The sequence below is a fragment of the Andrena cerasifolii genome, chromosome 5, assembly GCF_050908995.1.
Source record: "Andrena cerasifolii isolate SP2316 chromosome 5, iyAndCera1_principal, whole genome shotgun sequence".
Classification (NCBI taxonomy): Eukaryota; Metazoa; Arthropoda; class Insecta; order Hymenoptera; family Andrenidae; genus Andrena; species Andrena cerasifolii.
In genome coordinates this window covers 5150397-5168210 of record NC_135122.1, presented here as the reverse complement: position 1 = coordinate 5168210, position 17814 = coordinate 5150397, and the positions used below count along the sequence as shown (strand labels likewise).

Sequence of the window (17814 nt, the reverse complement as noted above, 5' to 3'; positions counted from 1 at the left end):
GCGTAAGTCTCCGAGTAAGCTCCCTATATCCATTCACCCCTGCTCGAAATATATTTACTAGATCAGAAGGTATTTACTTGAGACTTGGCACCCTCGTGCAACGTGTTGATAACGTACAAACACACGGATGAAAAATTATTCTCGCGTTTCTGGAACTATAAATAAAAAAATGTAAATACATTGATGAAATCGTTTGAATTAATAGCAAAGGCAATAATAAAGCATGTTTAAATCCTGTCGCTATAAAACTTACGACCACCTGCAAATTTATTTCTTGAATATGCAATCAAGTTGACATGTTTCTCAGCTGCATGGAATATATTCTATTGCACTTACCATTTGTAAGGTATTAAGCGCACGTTACACAGAACTTTTTTCTGCGGCTCAACAGTTAGAGGTGTACTGCAAAATGGATTTTCCGATCGAGCTTCCTGATTCGCGCGAATTTTTTGCCACGGATTGCTTTCGCGGAGGAAGTAACATCCGCTTCGGTGCAATGAGAGAAATCGCTAATTGGTAGACAGGAAATATTAACAAACCGTTGCGCAAGGGCCGACGATTTACTGCAAGGTTTGATTGAATTCATTCGCCTGTGTTTACCCCTCTCTCTCGCGCTACCTTTGCCCTAGCCCCTTCCCTCTAACGCTAACCCTCTCTCTCTCTCAGCGAACCTCCAATATTTAGCTTTTTTTTCCATTGGCGCCGTTTAGTTTTTCTGGTTCGTTCGTTCATCCATCCCGACGCTGCGAAGTTGTATTCTGTGGAACTGGAAACAGCGAACGGTGCACGTTTCCCGCTACACGCCGCTCCTGCTCCGTCCCCCTTTCTCCCATGACGTACAACCCTCCACTTTCCGCTGCGCGCCGCTTCGTTTTATTTTCATTTTATCCGAGGGAACGGAAAGGTATGCTACCATCGGAAGGCAGGTTGCGAATGATTCCGCAATCGGCCGGGCCTCTGTATATTTTATTCCGTGTCAATTCGTTAGGAGCCGAACAACGGTCAATCTAGATGGAATCAATCGATTCGCCGAATGTACTCGTCTGTGGAACACTTTAATTGCGGCGCGTTCTTATTTGCGCTCATATAGCAGCGACCACGCGAGGCCTGAACAAGACGAGATTAAGAGACGCCGTTAAGCAAATTGTTATTGTTAATCAGAAATCGTTGTTCGTGGTTTAAAATCTCCGTTGACAAAGTTTTGTTTGTAGTATCATGTGACAAGCCTCTTTCTGTAATCTTAATGCAACGAAAATTAAAAATTGTATGCACATTGCAGTTCAATAGTATTAGGACTATTAGGACACCTAGTGTGTTTGCACAGATTTAATAATTTCGCTGCTTTCATTCTCTGGTCTTAATTTAAACTGCCGAATAAACAAGAATTTGCTAGAGTTCTTCAATAAATTTGCAACGGTTTTTACAATTATTTCACACAGAGTAAGCGCTCTAATACTTATGAATGGCACTGTATATTGCTTTGTAATTTGCTTAATTAGAAATTATTTTTATATCGGTTAAGCGACGAATATGATTCATATCTTTTATTTAGAGTGCCAGTTGTTTTGCTTTTAATTGAATTTTATTGCAATTCAAGGTGTTTGAATTTACTTTTTTGTAAGGGGCCGAATATTTTCTTTTGCGCCCGGGGCCTCAATTGATTTCACATGCCGACTGTATAAAAAAAGAAAGAAAAAATAAGTTTTAGGAAAAAGCAAACTGGGTCTCATATTAGGAACCCATTTTTTTATCTGCGTATTTGAATGACTTTCGTTTTTATTTTATTATGAAGAAACCTAATTTTTGTTATAGTACTTTCCAGCAGGTTGCTAAAGAATACATATTCTACTTTTAAAACGTGTATCGATTTTTAATAAAAGTGTTCTCAGTCAAGAGTTATGATGTTTTTAAGAAATGGGTCTCATATTCGGCTACTTTACCCTGTATCTACAAAGTGTGTAATGGGCTTATATTTGATATCCATTATTAGGAATAAAGTAACAATTTTTAAAAGCCATTTTGATAATAAAGGTGGTGATCGCAAAACATACCATTCTTCATTGTTGAAGTGAACAATCTTTAACCCGATACTGAGTCTCCCTGGCGTGAAATGCACCTACCGGCTGTTTTAAGCGACAATCCAGGATAGATTTTATCGTGAAAACTGGCGCAAGCTCGCGGAAAGCATCGGCGAAGGAGAAAAATCTAATAGATGATCCAAATCGAGTTTGAGCCCCCTGTAAGAAACTAGCCCTTCCACCCTTCTTGCTCGTGCTCACGTTACTACATCGTCGACACTGTCGCCCCATCAAGCTCAGAGCGAAATCCAGTTCGCATTTGAATCAGTCTGTAACGCAATCCATTAGCCCCTAACAGCCAATACTCGACGGATAGAATGGAAGAAAACGACTCTAAAAAGGAGGAAAGAAAGAGGAATGGTGAAAGGTAGATACAAGCTACGGGGCGTCACAAATGATTAGTCTTACCTATGAGTGGATCGCATAAAAGAGGAAGGAAGAGTGCCTTTGTCTCTTTGTTACCTTTTTCAGTGATCAGATGGCGAGCATTTTCTTGCTTAAACGAACACTTAGGTATCCTGCATATTCTGTTATTCTCTTGACGGTGAATCTTCAATCAAGTTTCTATAAATAACTGTTTGCATCATAATAATATAGTAAAGTTATTCTGACAAAGGTTTTTGGAACTACATATATTGCAATCAAAATTATTAGTTCCAGTTATCGCAGAAAATAATATTAATCATTAAAAAGCTTTTTCATTTTAATAGCATTGCATCCCTGATCTTCAATTTTTGGCACTTCGAGGCCGGGTTGCGTTTAAAATACGTAGAAAAGATGAAGCTAGCCGAATATGCAAAAATCCTAAAAACCAATTTTAGAAAATTTTGGGGAAACTTTAACTGTTAATGATGTTTCCATAGTTCCATAGTCCTCCGACAGGAATAATTCTATACGGCACATGAACCCCATGCTATTATTCTAAAATTAGATGTGCTGATAAAAGGAATATTCATATAATGATCAAAAAAATAATTGTACGTCACATTATACACGGACAAGCTAAGCTAGGAACGAAGTATATACACGAATCCATGGATAAAGCCGGGAATCCACGGGGAATCTAAGCTAAGCTAAGCTAAGCCAAGCTAAGATGTGGAAACGGTTCCATAAGAATGTATCGAAGCTAATTTTTTTTAAAACGTAGCATGGCATAGCGTAGCACAGCTTAGCTTCCCGGTGGATTCCCGGCTAATCACGATTCTAAACTTCAACGAACAAAAAACGTTCGCAATTGGAGCGGCTACTTGGTCGCCCCTTTGTCGCGCAGCAGCGCTAAACCCCGCTTTCGCGTCGTTCCCGTAGTGACGTACTGTATGCAAGCATGGTCGATGGGATTCGTATCTACGAAAGACTAGATGCCGTCGTCATTCTCTGCGCCTCAGGCGCGACAGAGACATCGTGTTTAGAACGAGATCCGCAGAGGTGATAGGCCGAAGTACAATGCTTTGAATACCCATCCAGCATTCCGATAAGATCTTAACGTCCTCCGCGAGTAGACGAAATTAAATTCGCTCGACGTTCTAAGAGCGGCCGACTGCAGCCGTTAACACGAATCTAGAGTATAGTCCACCGGCACGGATAGATACGAAGAACACGTAGCAGGAGATCGATACGTTTCTTTCCCTTTCTCTTTCTGCGCCCACCCCACCTCTTCCACCCGTCTCTTCTTCCTCGTCCACCTTCTCCTCTTCGCTTCCCTCTTTGTGTCCCGCCAGCATTCCCTTTCGTACGGTCTACACGGGCAAGGGGGGCTCGGATCGCTTTTCATTTTTCCCTTTCACTTTTCAAGCCGCTGTATGGATCTCGTGCCAAACATCCGGCGCGCTTGACAGTTCCAGGCTCGCGGAGCCGGCGATAAAAATGCCGTTTAGATAGTACAGCCGTGTGTAATGCGCGATAATGCACGGGCTTGCCGATGGTTATCCGCGTACGTGTACGCGCATGTATAATGCCGCGACAAGTAGAGAATTGACGAGTCTATTAGTGCGGTACAGTTACGTCATCGCACGCGGCGTTATTTTCCTAGGGAAAATAAGATCAAATAAGGAAGAGCCTATCTGTAATAAAGTTCGCTTTAATAAATGTAAAGTACCCCCGGTTTTGATAACATTCGACAGCAGTGCGTGTTTCGGTACGCTTTAATAACCTCATTAACCCCCGTATTACGCATTATTTATATTACCACTGCCGCTACCCTATTCCCTCGGTATTTTATGGGATATAAAGAAAAGGCAGTGACGCGAAGGCCGATGAGACGTGGCACGAGATAAATCAGCGTGACGATAAGGGCGATGGATCGCGCTTATATAACGCGGCGATCTAAACGATTTTACTTCTGCCGCCGACCGTAAAATTAAATGAGCCCGCGTTTACCGCGCTCTGCGTGCGATTTAGCCAGTATTTACCTCTTAACGTGGCAAAAAACCCGACGGCGTCAAAGGAGCGCGGAAGGAAGCGTGGTATCGGTACGGTCGAGGCGGCGGGGAAATCAGACGAATTTCTTCCACAGTTTCGCTTGGACAATTCCGCGCGGGGGTGGGAAAGGAAAAAAGCCGGCGTCGCAGGCTAGAAGGTATGCGTTTGATTTTTCGATGGAGTCCCGGGATCGTATGGACGCACTCCGCAGGGGGATGACAATGGCGTCCCATGGGAGGAGAGGCCTACCAGCCATCCAGAAAACTACCCCCTCGTCCCTCAAACCTCCTCATCGCCACGATCCTCCTGATTGTTTCCTACGCGTTTCCTCCACTCTCTAGATCTATCTCAGTCTATCTATAGAGATTATTCGCGTTTCACCCTCTCCATATCTCGCCGACGAGCCCCTCCTCCACCATGGATACCACGGGCCTACAAAAATTTCCTCGAATTCAATATTCCCCGATATTTTACATAATTCATGAAAATTGAGCTGTCGACTTTTTGACAGGAGCCCGCTCCAGGGTTCTCTTCCCCTTTCTTTTTATTTAACTCCCTCTACCAGCTCGTCCGTTACTTCTGTTTTTCATCCAGCCTCCTTTCCAGGATCTTCTTCTTCTTTGACACTTCTTCCCTTTTATGATCGTGCGTCGATGAAAGTAGGCTGGAAATGATGGGCTATATGGGGGCCGTTAATCAAGAAATGTTTGATATCGATTTTAGAAACCGTGTTTCAAATAACACGAATGTGAAATACACTTCCTAATTCTGCTTTTACACGGATTTTTTACACGATTTTCATTGAACTCGGTTCTAAAGAATATTAAATTCTCTTTTGCAAGAATTGTTTTGATAAATTTACATTCTTGAAAATCCTCATTTACTTTTAATTTTAAGAAAAATATTCTTACTTACTTTCCTAGGAAATTGTTCTCAATTAAAAAAAAAATAGAATTTGTATTTAAGGCTGCTACACACTGTCAAGCAGAGTTGGGAAAAATGTAATCAAATTACGAATTACGATTAAAATATAATTTGTAATTAGATTACATTTTTCCCATCTCTGCTCTCAAGTAAATGATTTGTCTGTATTTCAAGAATTCTTTGAACGTGTGTAGCCACAATCAGCAATCAGTATACCATTCCGATTTTATCTTGTAAGTGACGCAGTGAGAAAAATTCAGTGTGGATACAATGCTTGATTTTTTCTTATGCTCTGTATCATCTTTTACATGGTTCTTTTTTATACAGACGTTTCGGGAACGTATTGTGTAAAGGCAGAATTAAGTGTACGTATTTTTAAGTACAACATATATTTGCAGTAAAATTCTGTAGTAATATTTCTTTTAGTAAAAAATTTCGATGCAAACGTTGTGCATTGTTGCTTATATTTGGTTGTGCTAATGATGAATCGAATTGAAATATTCTGTAAATAGCAAATTTCCAGATTACACCATCATCCCCTCAATTTTATGTGAGAATTTTTCACTGAACTTACAATTAGTGGGTACTGTATATCCTACATTTAAACCCTGAACCCTTTTTCTGCATCACGCTGTATAAGCAAATCTACGAAATTTGAATAATAAAATGCTTACTTTAATCGTACTTCTTAAATAAAAATTTTCAGAAAAAAGTTACATCATTATTCACTTAATATTACAATATATGCAAGTGTACATCGCGACGAATGTGCCCTCTTGTTCAATATTAACCAGAATGAAGTATACTGTATTTTTAGAAGAATGCATCTTCTGACATTTCGCTAAACTAGCATAGTAGCCATGTACCAGGCACGGTATACAATGCCGTACAGTCCTAAAGGTCGAAGAACACGTGGTCGGGGGTTTAATCTAGAGAAATGCTGAATAATAGAGGCGAGTAGAACGGGGCTTGCGATTGGCTTATACAATATTCAGACTTACTTTCCGGCCAAGTTCGCGTTCTAATTAAGTTCTCAGCGTTCAAAAGCGTTAAGCACCTTGTCAACCGTTTAACTCTGGCCCCCTCTGCTTTCAGATTCTTCCTCAAGTTCTTCCTCAAGTGCAATCAGAACTGCCTTAAGAATGCTGGTAACCCGCGCGACATGAGACGCTTCCAGGTGAGTTAGCATATATGTAGATCGTCTGCCCCTGAAACACTAGACGACCTTTTACTAGTTTGATGAGAATACATATCGCTGTTATGGCATATAAAGAAGTAAAACTTAATTATACGTCCTCTATTGTACTTCATAAAATTTTAGGTAATATACATATTTTATACCACCACGATACTTTAAATATATAATTATGCATATAAATATATAACACTGTTCCATATAAATTTCATCGAGAAACTACATTCGCGCCTGCAATTTTTTTTATTATGCTCAATCGAATATGTGCGACTCAGCATAGTATTTTATTTCACTATAGTTTAAACATTGCTTAATATTTTTTCTGTCTTTATATTAATCTATCGTATTTATACTATAGGTATATATATTTTATGTTGAAGCTCTTAGTTAGTTTTCTTCTCTCATTACTGGGAATATGTAACTCCAATCATAATACTAAATATGTCATACACACGATACAGATTTATGCATTAATCCCATACAACAAAACAACGAGCACATTACTAATATTATATTTAAACTTTTCTCGTTTTCACGTCAAGATATCGCTCAGAAATCTATGTAACTTGTGTAGGAAGCGTTACCATTGACTTGTACTTATTGTAACGATATCAATGAATCCGAATACTCTTAATTCCTTAGTTCAAAAGGGTACAACAATTTCATCAAAATAGGCGACTAGTACTGTAGGAAAATGTAGCCGTTATTCAAGTCACGGCTTATGAAATTATAGGGATGAACAGATAGAGGCGGGAACACCAAAAGTCCTCCGCAACTGCGCGCCTCCGCGTCGCTGTCTAGCGCGTCTGCGGGTGCGTAGCTTCCACTCGGAGGCGTTCTTTTTTAATTTCCAAAGGGAAAAAGAAGAAGTTGCTGGAGGAGACGAGCAATTTCTCGATGGTCTGCCATCGTCGAAAGTTGAGATCCTCATCCAAGAGACGTAATCCAAGGGGTTGGCAATTAGCTCAGCGCGGCATCAACCGACCCACCCCTGTATCCGTTCACCCTTCCACCCCATCTCCGTACTACAGTCTCTCCTACACACCGACAGCCGTATCTCGCCACCCCGCCCGTGTCCATTCCAGGGGACAAAGGATGGAATTAAAAAATAAATTACTAAAAACGTTATGTCCTGCCTTTTCGCTTTCTTCCGTTCGATGTGTACACCTTATCATGCGATTGCTACATCTTCTTCTTCCAAACCATCCGCACAGGCAAACGTAAATTGCTGGGCGCATAAAAGAACGCAACTTGCTAATTTTTTTTATCAATATTTCATTTCTGATAGTTATAATTTTGGGAAAAATTAAGAAAGAATGAAGGGAGTTTCCCTTTTGTGTTAACATATTGCATTAGTCGAGTTAGAATACAAAAGTAAGAAAGAGTGACCCAAAATGAGGCCTTTTTAGCCTCTTTTTGGCCCCACGATTTTGCAACTGAATTTTGTGCCAAATGATACCTTATGATGAGACATGAATCATAGCAAATTTTCGAGTTGAGATGACAATTAGTTTCTGATATATGGGAGGTCAAAGAAGTAAAAATTCGTTAACGCGTCAACCCATACGCTTCGATTTACGAACTTCTATGTCAGTCCGAAAATTTAAACAATTATTTCCAGGGATTTTGCTGACTGCTAACAAAGAATTTGAACTTAGATTTGCAAAATTCACGAGGAAAAAAATCAAAATCAATAAATATAAATGTATAAAGAAACTAATTGTCACCTCAACTTGAAAATTTCGCGTGATTGATGTCCCATAATAAGGTATCGTTTCGCATAAAATTCAGTTCCGAAATCGTGGTACCAAAAAGAGGCTATTTTTCGGGTCACTCTTTAAAATTTTCTACCCTTTGCTAAGTTATTCTGTACTACAAAATGGAAGATTGAATTTTTTGTCATTGCAGGGAGACAAGTGATCAATCTATTCCGAATCTTTTTCATACCTGCCAGGTGTAGCATCTCAAGAAAATATAAATTACAATATAAATGTCGCAGTAGAGTGACTGCAAGGGAAACAGAATTATACAAAAACTGTTGCGTAATTTTCGAACTTCGTCGTGCACACGTTCGTCCCGGTATGCATTCACCTCGATCTCCGAATAAAAGCAAACCAAAGTTAAGTAGTTATCGCGCTCCCGAATTTGTTTAGGAATTGCTTATTATTCGAAGTTGTGAATTAAAATTTTAGTGGCCCGCCCTTCCTCTTCCTCGAGAATCACCCTCGCGAAGGACCGTCAGGTTATACTCACGCCTATGCCGGGCAAGTTCGCACTACGTTACGTGCTAGGTAATACAGCCAACCAGCCAGGAAACTTGCGAACTTGCAAAAGGACAAAACTTCGGGCATTTACCAACCGCCGGGCCGATTTTATAAACGTTCTTTCCACTTTCTCCCGAAAATCATCGTCCTCTTGTTTGCGTCCGGAGAACTCAAGGTTCGCCACGCGGCTTGTTTCAATTTGCCAAAAGTTTCACGCACGAAAATATTTTCTGTACATCGTCGAACGAGAATGTGCCGGGAAGAGACGGAAACTAAATATTATTTTGCTTTGTTTTAATTCGCGCGTGTCCACCGCAGGATTTATCGAAGTTACGTGTATTAGGCTGTGCATAATTGGAAATTTAGAGATGCGACTAATACAGAATTCGTTAGTGTAGAATATTTAACGAAGAGCATATATTTCGCACCGTAATGCCTTTGGTTCAGTTGCACATCGTAATCGTAACAGTGGAAGGTTTAGTTTTAGTAAGATTATGCTCATGCATTTTCATGATGGAATCTGTTATACGTTTCAATAGGGGTTGTAAGAGTCACGGAATGAATGGCGAATATCCGTGACGCGGTGCAGCAAATCAGGCTACATTGCTTGTTCACGAGAGATATGATTAACAGATGCACGCACCTGTATTACACGCAAATTAAATTACACGCCGAATGAAATTATGTGACGATTAAAACACACGTATTTGTTCACGTTTCGTTGGCCAACGGCTTAAAATATATTAAGACACAGTGATAATTAAATTAGTTCGCGGTATTACACTTTCACGTCAGATTTCATCTATTCTTTTTTAAATTTTTATTAGCGTTTTGTTACAATAAGCTTCTCGACTTGGAATTTTTAAAACGAGAAGATACAAAACAGAAAGAGGTTTTAAATTCTTCAACTTTACAACCTACAAGTTTCTGTTAAAATATGAACGTAATTGTGATTTTTTTTATGGATAAGACAAAATTATTATTTCCATTTCAAGTCCAGCGTAGCCTGGGAATATAAACTGTACCTGCAGTAAAGCCTGCCGTTTACTAATGTAATTTCATAGAATCAGGAATGTTTCCTTCGCACAGTTTTACTGCATTTTCACCTGAAATCTCACATCGGCGAATTTCAATCTTCTGTAACAGGTGGTCATTTCTACGCAAGTAGGAGTAGAGGGGCCGCTACTGGCAGTCTCGGACAACATGTTCGTTCATAACAACAGCAAACACGGGCGCAGAGCGAAACGATTGGATCCCAGCGATCCTGGCGAATACAACAGTGAGTATTGCATACCATACGCATAAAGTCAGCGCTGTGCGAAAGCGTAATCGACCAGCAGGAATTACAATTTATTTAAACAAATATAGAAATCTGTTTAGGTAAGCATTTTGCGTTACGTGGGTAAATTAGTGAAACTGGTTACAGCTGCGATAACCAATATTAATTCAACTTTTGGATAATGGAATTTAAAAGATACTGAAACAGTTTTGATATAAGACTGTTGCAGCTAACTCTGTCACGTGAAATATTTCTGCTGTATTTAAAATTTCATAAAAATTAATTATTATTAAATTTATGATTTTTTGGAAAAAACTGTTGCTAATTTTGCATTAAACTCTTTTGGAATATAAGGAGGCATCTTTGAACTTGTTGAATTTTTTTTTCTATGTCGAAAGTTCTATGTAAGAAACTTCTACTTATTTTGCAATCAGATGACTATGATAGGCGCTACGCATCCCGCCTAACATAATTATTAAATAATAAGAAGGATTGACATAAAAAAAATATTTTCTGCAAGTTTAAAGATGCTTCATTATATCCCAAAAGAGTTCAATTCAATATGACCATCAGTTTTTATAAAAAAAATTCTTAAATATCAGTTAGTTTTTGGGCTGTTAAACGAGAATCCTCCCTTAATTAAGTACGAAGGTCAACTTCATTTTTGTAAATGGAGTGCTGTATTTTATTTATATGTGCCCATAAAACCAGTTCAAAGACGAATTCAAAGACCTACAATAATAAGTCCTCCGAGGTCACTAAAACTATGCAACTTTTGAAGGAAACATTGTTTATCAACTTTTAAATATAGCAGAAATATTTCAGGTGACAAAGTTATGTGAAACACCCTGTATATTATGAATGAACTGCGACACTACATTATCAACAATAGCAATAAGTATCATTATCAATAATGAGTTAGGCACGTCTCTTACAATTTCTCGAATTGTAACAAATCACACCTGTGAAAAATATAGAAAAATTTAAATAGATACTATAATAAGCAACTATCGATTTTTATATTCGAGGATTGAGATTAATAACGTCACGCTACTTACAAAAGCTGATCCGTGGAATACTGCACATACCTGTAATATAATATTATATTAAACGATTTTGAATCCCATCTTTCAATCGTGCGTGCTTCAAAACATTTACCGAACATTTTAATTTCCAAACTCACATAATAATTCTTCTTGCAAATATTTAATAAAATCCATTTCTGCCAAGCAATATAAAAATTTATAAACTAACACAGCTAATTCTGAGGATAGCGTCAAGAATCGTTCACAACCAGTGTGAACACTTTGCATAGAGAATTAATAGCTCAAAGTATTGTCCCATCACAGTGGAATCGTCGGGATCTTCTAGTGGAATGGCAAGGGGTGGCGGACGGGGCGGGAAACGCGGTGGGTCGGTTTCTTCGAGATCGGTATAACGACTTGAGGGCCGTCGTAGAGGGTGGAATCGTAAGAGGGCTAGAGATGGCGAGAGAGGGCGTGCTCGGAGGATAGGATATAAGGAGTCATAGGGCAATTCAGCAAAGTTTGGCGTCGACCGCGCATACAAACGGCTGATATCGTGCGGCCACCCCCTCGCCTACGCGCTCCTCTCTTCTCCGAGCCTTCTTCTTCTATCCTTTCTTCCTTCCTGCGCCAAGGCGAGATGTAAATCAATGGGATGCGGGAGAACGAGGGATCCGCCACGTTCTCTCTGCTTTCTTCCTTGCTCCTGTATCCTCCATCCCTTCTCCCATTCCTCTCCCAGCATTTCAAGCTTTCTTTCCACCTTACCGCGTCTTTTCATCCCTCTCCTCGCCTTTGTCTGGCTGGCTGCGACCAAGCGCCAAGATGCCAGCAGAACAAGAGCAGAGGAAGAGAAAGGACGGAAGAGGAAGGCCAGCCGGAATTGACCTTCCCCTTTCGCCCTCTTCTTTTTTCGCCAATGTTTTACTCCGTTCTCGCAGTGGTGGCTGCGTCGTGTTAGTTTGTGAATGTTAAGTTTCAGCTGTCTCGAGATATCCTCTCTGTTTTCGCAACTCCTGTGATGCCGCGCCAGAACCACCCCGCCCAAATCCTCTCGCCAGAAACACCCGGAACAACCGTAACAAACATACAAATGAGGTAAAGGGGATAAACAGAATGGAAAAGTGAAGTTGAGGGGAAAGTAAGCTAGGAGGGGAAGCGAACAAGGAGGAACGCGCTCTGTGGCTTCTGTTAGCGTTGCGAACGAATTTTCTCACGTATTTTCAAAACCAGAGCCGGAACATTCGATACAATGCTGATAAGTCGAGGCAGTACTTGGCCTAGCATTATCCCGCACCGCGTGGGGGTTTCTTTTAGATTCTTCTTCCGAGGACATTTGCTCAGAATCCTTTACCTTAACAGGTATCTCACTTTGGCTTATGTTTTAATTTTGTACGTTAAAAATGAAATTCGTTCAACTCCTTTTGACACAAAATGAAGATTTAGATGAGTAGTTTGATACAAATTCTATAATACGTTTTATTCTTGATATTAAGTATAATGCAATGATAGTATTAAAAATTAATAAGCTACTACTTTTTTTATTATTAAACCACTTTAATCGAAGAAACGATTTGTAGCTTAACTTCTACCGAGGAACAGGAATGCATACTAAACGGTGTTTCAAATCAAGACAGAGAATGGGAACGAAACTGAGAAAGAGCCATCAGTCTTCAATTTTACATCGTACACTACCGTCAAGGATCCAGTTCCTGATCACTTAAGAGTAACTACCGTGGGTTTTTAAACGTCTAAAGGGAAAACTTAACCAAATTTAAAAGATTTTTTGTTATTTCAGTAAATGTATGTTTTATCTTTAATTTGGTATTGAAAACAGTGCACACATAATAATAATTATTTTATAATTCAACTTTGAAAGTGAAAATGCAAAGGGAGCAGTTTCTAATCACCTTCACACGTTTTACTATGAGCTATCAATTTTTGCGTATAAATTTCAAAAAATTTCATAACTATTTAGTAATTCGTTAGAATAAATTTGCATCATAATAAGCTTATTATTCGGTTTATTTACCTAAACTGATCAGGAATTTGGTTCTGATTAGGAACTGGGTCGTTGACGGTATCTAATTTACCTAATAAAATGAAAATAAAATTTTACGACAAAATTCAAAAGTGTTCTTACAGGAATATTATTAAAGATTATATCCATTTATTTTAACTTACATCGGTTCAGTATAAATTACACTATTACTATCGACAATAATTTGTACGTTTGTTAAAACCGCTTGAACATTCGTATAGACCCCCTGAATCATCGGAGCAAAGAGAAAGCAGCTCGATCATAAAACGTCATATTAATGATGCGGTTCGCGGGTGAAAGTAAAAGCAACTTTTTTCCTGAGGAACTTCTGTCTAGTATTTACCAGGGTGAACGAAGTTATCACGCGATCTCACAGTGATCAGAGAGAATCGGACCGAACATGTTCGAGCACAACGGCTTCTCGACTTCGACGACGGTTTGGTGGTAAAAGAGGAGCTCGGGGATAGAGAGTAGTACCCCTTACCACTCAGTAATGGCACGGGGGATTTTATTTATTCCGGGTTGGTACGCTTGTTCCGGCCTCCTCTACTGAATCCCTCTTTTCAACCCTCCTCCTCCTCCCTCTCCGCCTCTTCCTACTTTTCTGCCCCATACCATCTCGCCCGACAATTCTCCACCAGAGTGGTTGCCAACGTGGCCGACTCTGTTTAACGACTTTCTTGTACATTGAACGTAATAAATACCTGTGTCCCATTCAAGAATCCCCATTTACACCGGAATTGCAACTCTTTAACGCCGCGCCGTGCTCGCGTATTTAATTTCCCACTTACTGTACGCTAAGGCAGAGTCCACGAGGGAATAAAACATTGCGATAGTCAGGCGAAGAATAATCCCTTCATCTCGATGCTTATATATTTAGGTACCCCTATAGATTTTCAGCCCCACTTTTGCTAAGGATCTTTCTGCATATAATTACATCTATAATCGTTAGTATTTGCACGCGGACGTGCTAAGAAGAAAATGTTATCGGCGTACAGTGTTTGGGTCCGATGTCCACTGTCGGGATCTCTTAAGCCTTTGAAATTTAATAGTGGAATCACGCGTAAGCACCCAAAGGTGGAAACTGTTTGAGTATCACTGGGAGCAATATACCATGATGTCAGCCACTCTGCCGTGGCTCCGCTCTGCCAGGGTCGGAACCGGGGGTGGCTTGGCTTCGCTGGGGTACAAAATGATATCATTGGGTTATAAATTCCAAGCAGAGACACCAGCGGCCCGATCGCCCCCCCCCTCCCTTCTCCCCCCCTTCCTTCTTGTTACAACTCTTCTCCGGCCACTCCAACCCTCAGTCTCTTCCTCTCGCCCTCTCTCTCTTTCTCCTTCTATGCGCTCCTGTCGTTCTCCTTCATAAATTCTCTGTCGTTCTCCCTCTCTCTCTTACTTTCTCCCATCCTCGTGGCTTGAGCTTGCTTGCCACGGGAAATATATCTACCACTTGGCCTCGACCGAATAAACAGAATATTCAGATAATTTTCCGTATCCCACCCCCCTAACTAACTGACTCGACTCACCTCATACGATCGGGGGAATTCGCGTAATTTCTCCGCTCTCTTACGAGTTTTTTCCCCGCCCGTACGCACGGTCCATTATTGTTTCCGTGATTTCTGAAATTAGACGCGGAACCTTAACGTGCGCGTATTTTACTTCTTGGGATTGAAGTACAAATGAGTATTGAAATCGAATTTTAAAAGTGGAAATTGATTTTGGAAACGCTTGTCAAAGGCATTTTTTAATTGCTAAAGAAAATATCGAATTTTTACGTGGTTGTGATTAAAATATATAAGTCACGTTTGAGGATCTTGCAGCAGGAAGGGTGCAACTCTATTTTTACCAACTTCGTGGAAATTAGAAGAAACTATTTGCAAAGTTATTAAGGGGTCGTTCTAATGTGACGCCTCATTTGTATTATGTAGAAACACAGAAAGACGAGCGACATCTGTGTACACTAATACGTGCACGTATATTTTGCAAGGTCTGCTTTAAAGTAAATTAAGCCATGAATAATTAGTATACTAATATAGTTTAGAATAATCCTATGGTGTAACAATGTTGGCTTTGCAAGTACAAGTCGCTGACGACACCGTGATGTTCAAGCACTAAAGCTGCCTGCAATTTTAACTAATGTGCTGGGAAAGCAGAATTTAAAATGATATTTCGCATTCGTGTCGTCTAATTCTATAATTCAACACGTTCTCTTTGGTAAATGTATACATATGTCTGCGGTGCATCTTTCGCCAGTACATTAAACTGAATATTAGATGCCTTAATCATTGTATAATTTAATGAACATCTGATAATATTGTCTTTACACAATTAGGTCTCTATACACCTGTGCCTCTCCAAACGCCGTGTATAAAAGCGATATCGCCGAACGAAGGGTGGACGTCTGGTGGATCGACAGTAATAATCATCGGCGAAAACTTCTTCGATGGACTTCAAGTAGTTTTTGGGTCGATGTTGGTGTGGAGCGAGGTGTGTAGCTCGATACTTTACGAAACCGTACTCGCGCAGAATAACTTTGCAATAACTCGGGAACATTCATTTTTTAAACTAAAGAAATCATTGATTTGTATATTGCACTTGAATCTTCATGAATACTTTTAATTGTCTGTTCGTAGTTAATCACTCCGAACGCAATCAGAGTGCAAACTCCACCAAGGCAAATACCAGGTGTTGTCGAAGTCACACTTTCCTATAAGACTAAGCAGTTTTGCAAAGGGGCGCCTGGTAGATTCGTTTATGTTTGTGAGTATAATTTCTATGGATCATATAGGGTAGATGCGCCGTTTGTAAACACTTTAAGGTACCAGTTTTGGCCACTTCTTAAAAAATATAATATTTTCGCGTGTAAACAATAAATGAAACCTTATATTTCTGGCGGTATACTAAACAAAATATTTATGATGAGAAATTCTCCACATAATAATGGGCTGCAAGCAATTTAAAAATAAGATAATTATGCACATGGCCAAAAACTGTGCAATGACCAAAAACGGTACATCTACCCTAATATATATATTTATAATGCATAACAGCTATAAGTACTGTAATTTTAAAGAACATCATTGATACAAACATAATTCGCGAAAGAACATATACATATTAAAATTATGAGCAAACCCATTAACTATTTGTTAAAAACAATTACTTTTTAGAGAGTAGCTAATATATTCTTCGGGTACATACTTGAAGTAATTTTGATCTACAAAAATTTACGCGTATACATATATATACAATTTCTATCATTCCCTATAAAATTATTAACAGTCTTTTAAGTCTTAAAATATAATTGCTATAGAATTGCTTGCTCACCAGCAGCAGCTAAAAGGAAAATCTCACGGGTATGAGGGTGAAGATACTGAAAGATCTAGAGTGCTTAGTAATGCCCAAATTTAATAAGTAATTTGTAGAATTTTCTTGGAAGAATATTGAAAAATAGTATTCCTATACTTTATTACAGAAATCCATTCGTATACGTATACTTTTGCATTGCGACTAAAGCGACGCATTGTTTTACAAATTTTTCAGCATTAAATGAACCCACAATCGACTACGGCTTCCAAAGGTTACAGAAGCTTATTCCACGACATCCTGGTGACCCAGAAAAATTACCGAAAGAAATTATCCTGAAGAGGGCGGCAGATCTTGCGGAAGCGTTATATAGTATGCCCAGAAGCGGAAACGCGGGAATCACAGGTGCGCCCAGGAGTCCAGGATCCGGCCACCCCCCTGCACCCCCTACCTCCAGTTCGGCAACGGCGTTCAACTCGTATACAGGGCAACTTGCAGTGTCGGTACAGGAAAATGGTACTGCCGCGAAATGGACAGACGGTAAATATTAATAATTGCTCCGTGCCTCACACGCCACTGCACTCATTATCATTTTATGTGGTCAATTAGAGAGATGAAATTATTGCTAGAGATACGAACCCCGCATTATTCTACTGCAAATTATCGAGTCACGCCTATTGCGAATTAACCGCACGGCAAGGGTCGCCATTGTTTTAAATTACTGTCATTCATGCGCCCACAATGCATAGACTTTTCACACGAGCATAAAGGAAGGGAGAGGTGTAATTCGTGGTGTACCTACAGGACGTAAAAATGATCCTGCGCGTGAAAAAGAAAACAAATTTCACGCTCACCTTCGATTTCGATAAAGTCGATTTTAGGGATCCGTCAGGTCAATAGGATTTGGTTACCCAGTTATTTTATATTTCCGTCTGGTGTGTTTGTATTCGTAAATATTCATGGTGGCATTTTTAACGAAAATAAAGCGTTGCAAATATTGTCCCTGCGGTCACGTGCAGAGTCTCGTTTGGCCAATTAAAGAGGAATTATTGAAAAATACTGATGTATTCTCATCCTGCAATTTTACAAATTCTGTTAATCTGGGAACGATTTTTAACTATTTCGCGGTAGATATTATCTCTAATAATATTATCCTTAACCCGGCGGGGAGCGCACCCTATATTGTAACACAGATTGTCGCTACCGGGTCAAAAATACCCGAAATTGAAACTTGTTTAACTTTCTAATTTTTATGTTAAAGTACAGTGTTTTAAGAAT

General features: G+C 39.6%; 1 protein-coding gene across 7 annotated transcripts in view; it reads left to right on the top strand.

The window, feature by feature from the left end:
- The window catches only part of Kn (EBF transcription factor knot), a 119822-nt gene that overhangs the window by 94376 nt on the left and 7632 nt on the right, over positions 1-17814 (top strand). For all 7 annotated transcript variants that reach the window (XR_013085367.1, XR_013085366.1, XM_076813037.1 and 4 more), the window contains exons 7-11: positions 6516-6597; positions 10026-10158; positions 15563-15717; positions 15864-15990; positions 16774-17076. Coding sequence is in view for 5 of the 7 variants with exons in the window: in XM_076813037.1 (XP_076669152.1) it covers positions 6516-6597; positions 10026-10158; positions 15563-15717; positions 15864-15990; positions 16774-17076 (800 nt within the window). In the remaining 2 variants the exon portion in view is untranslated. The remainder of the gene's footprint in view (positions 1-6515; positions 6598-10025; positions 10159-15562; positions 15718-15863; positions 15991-16773; positions 17077-17814) is intronic.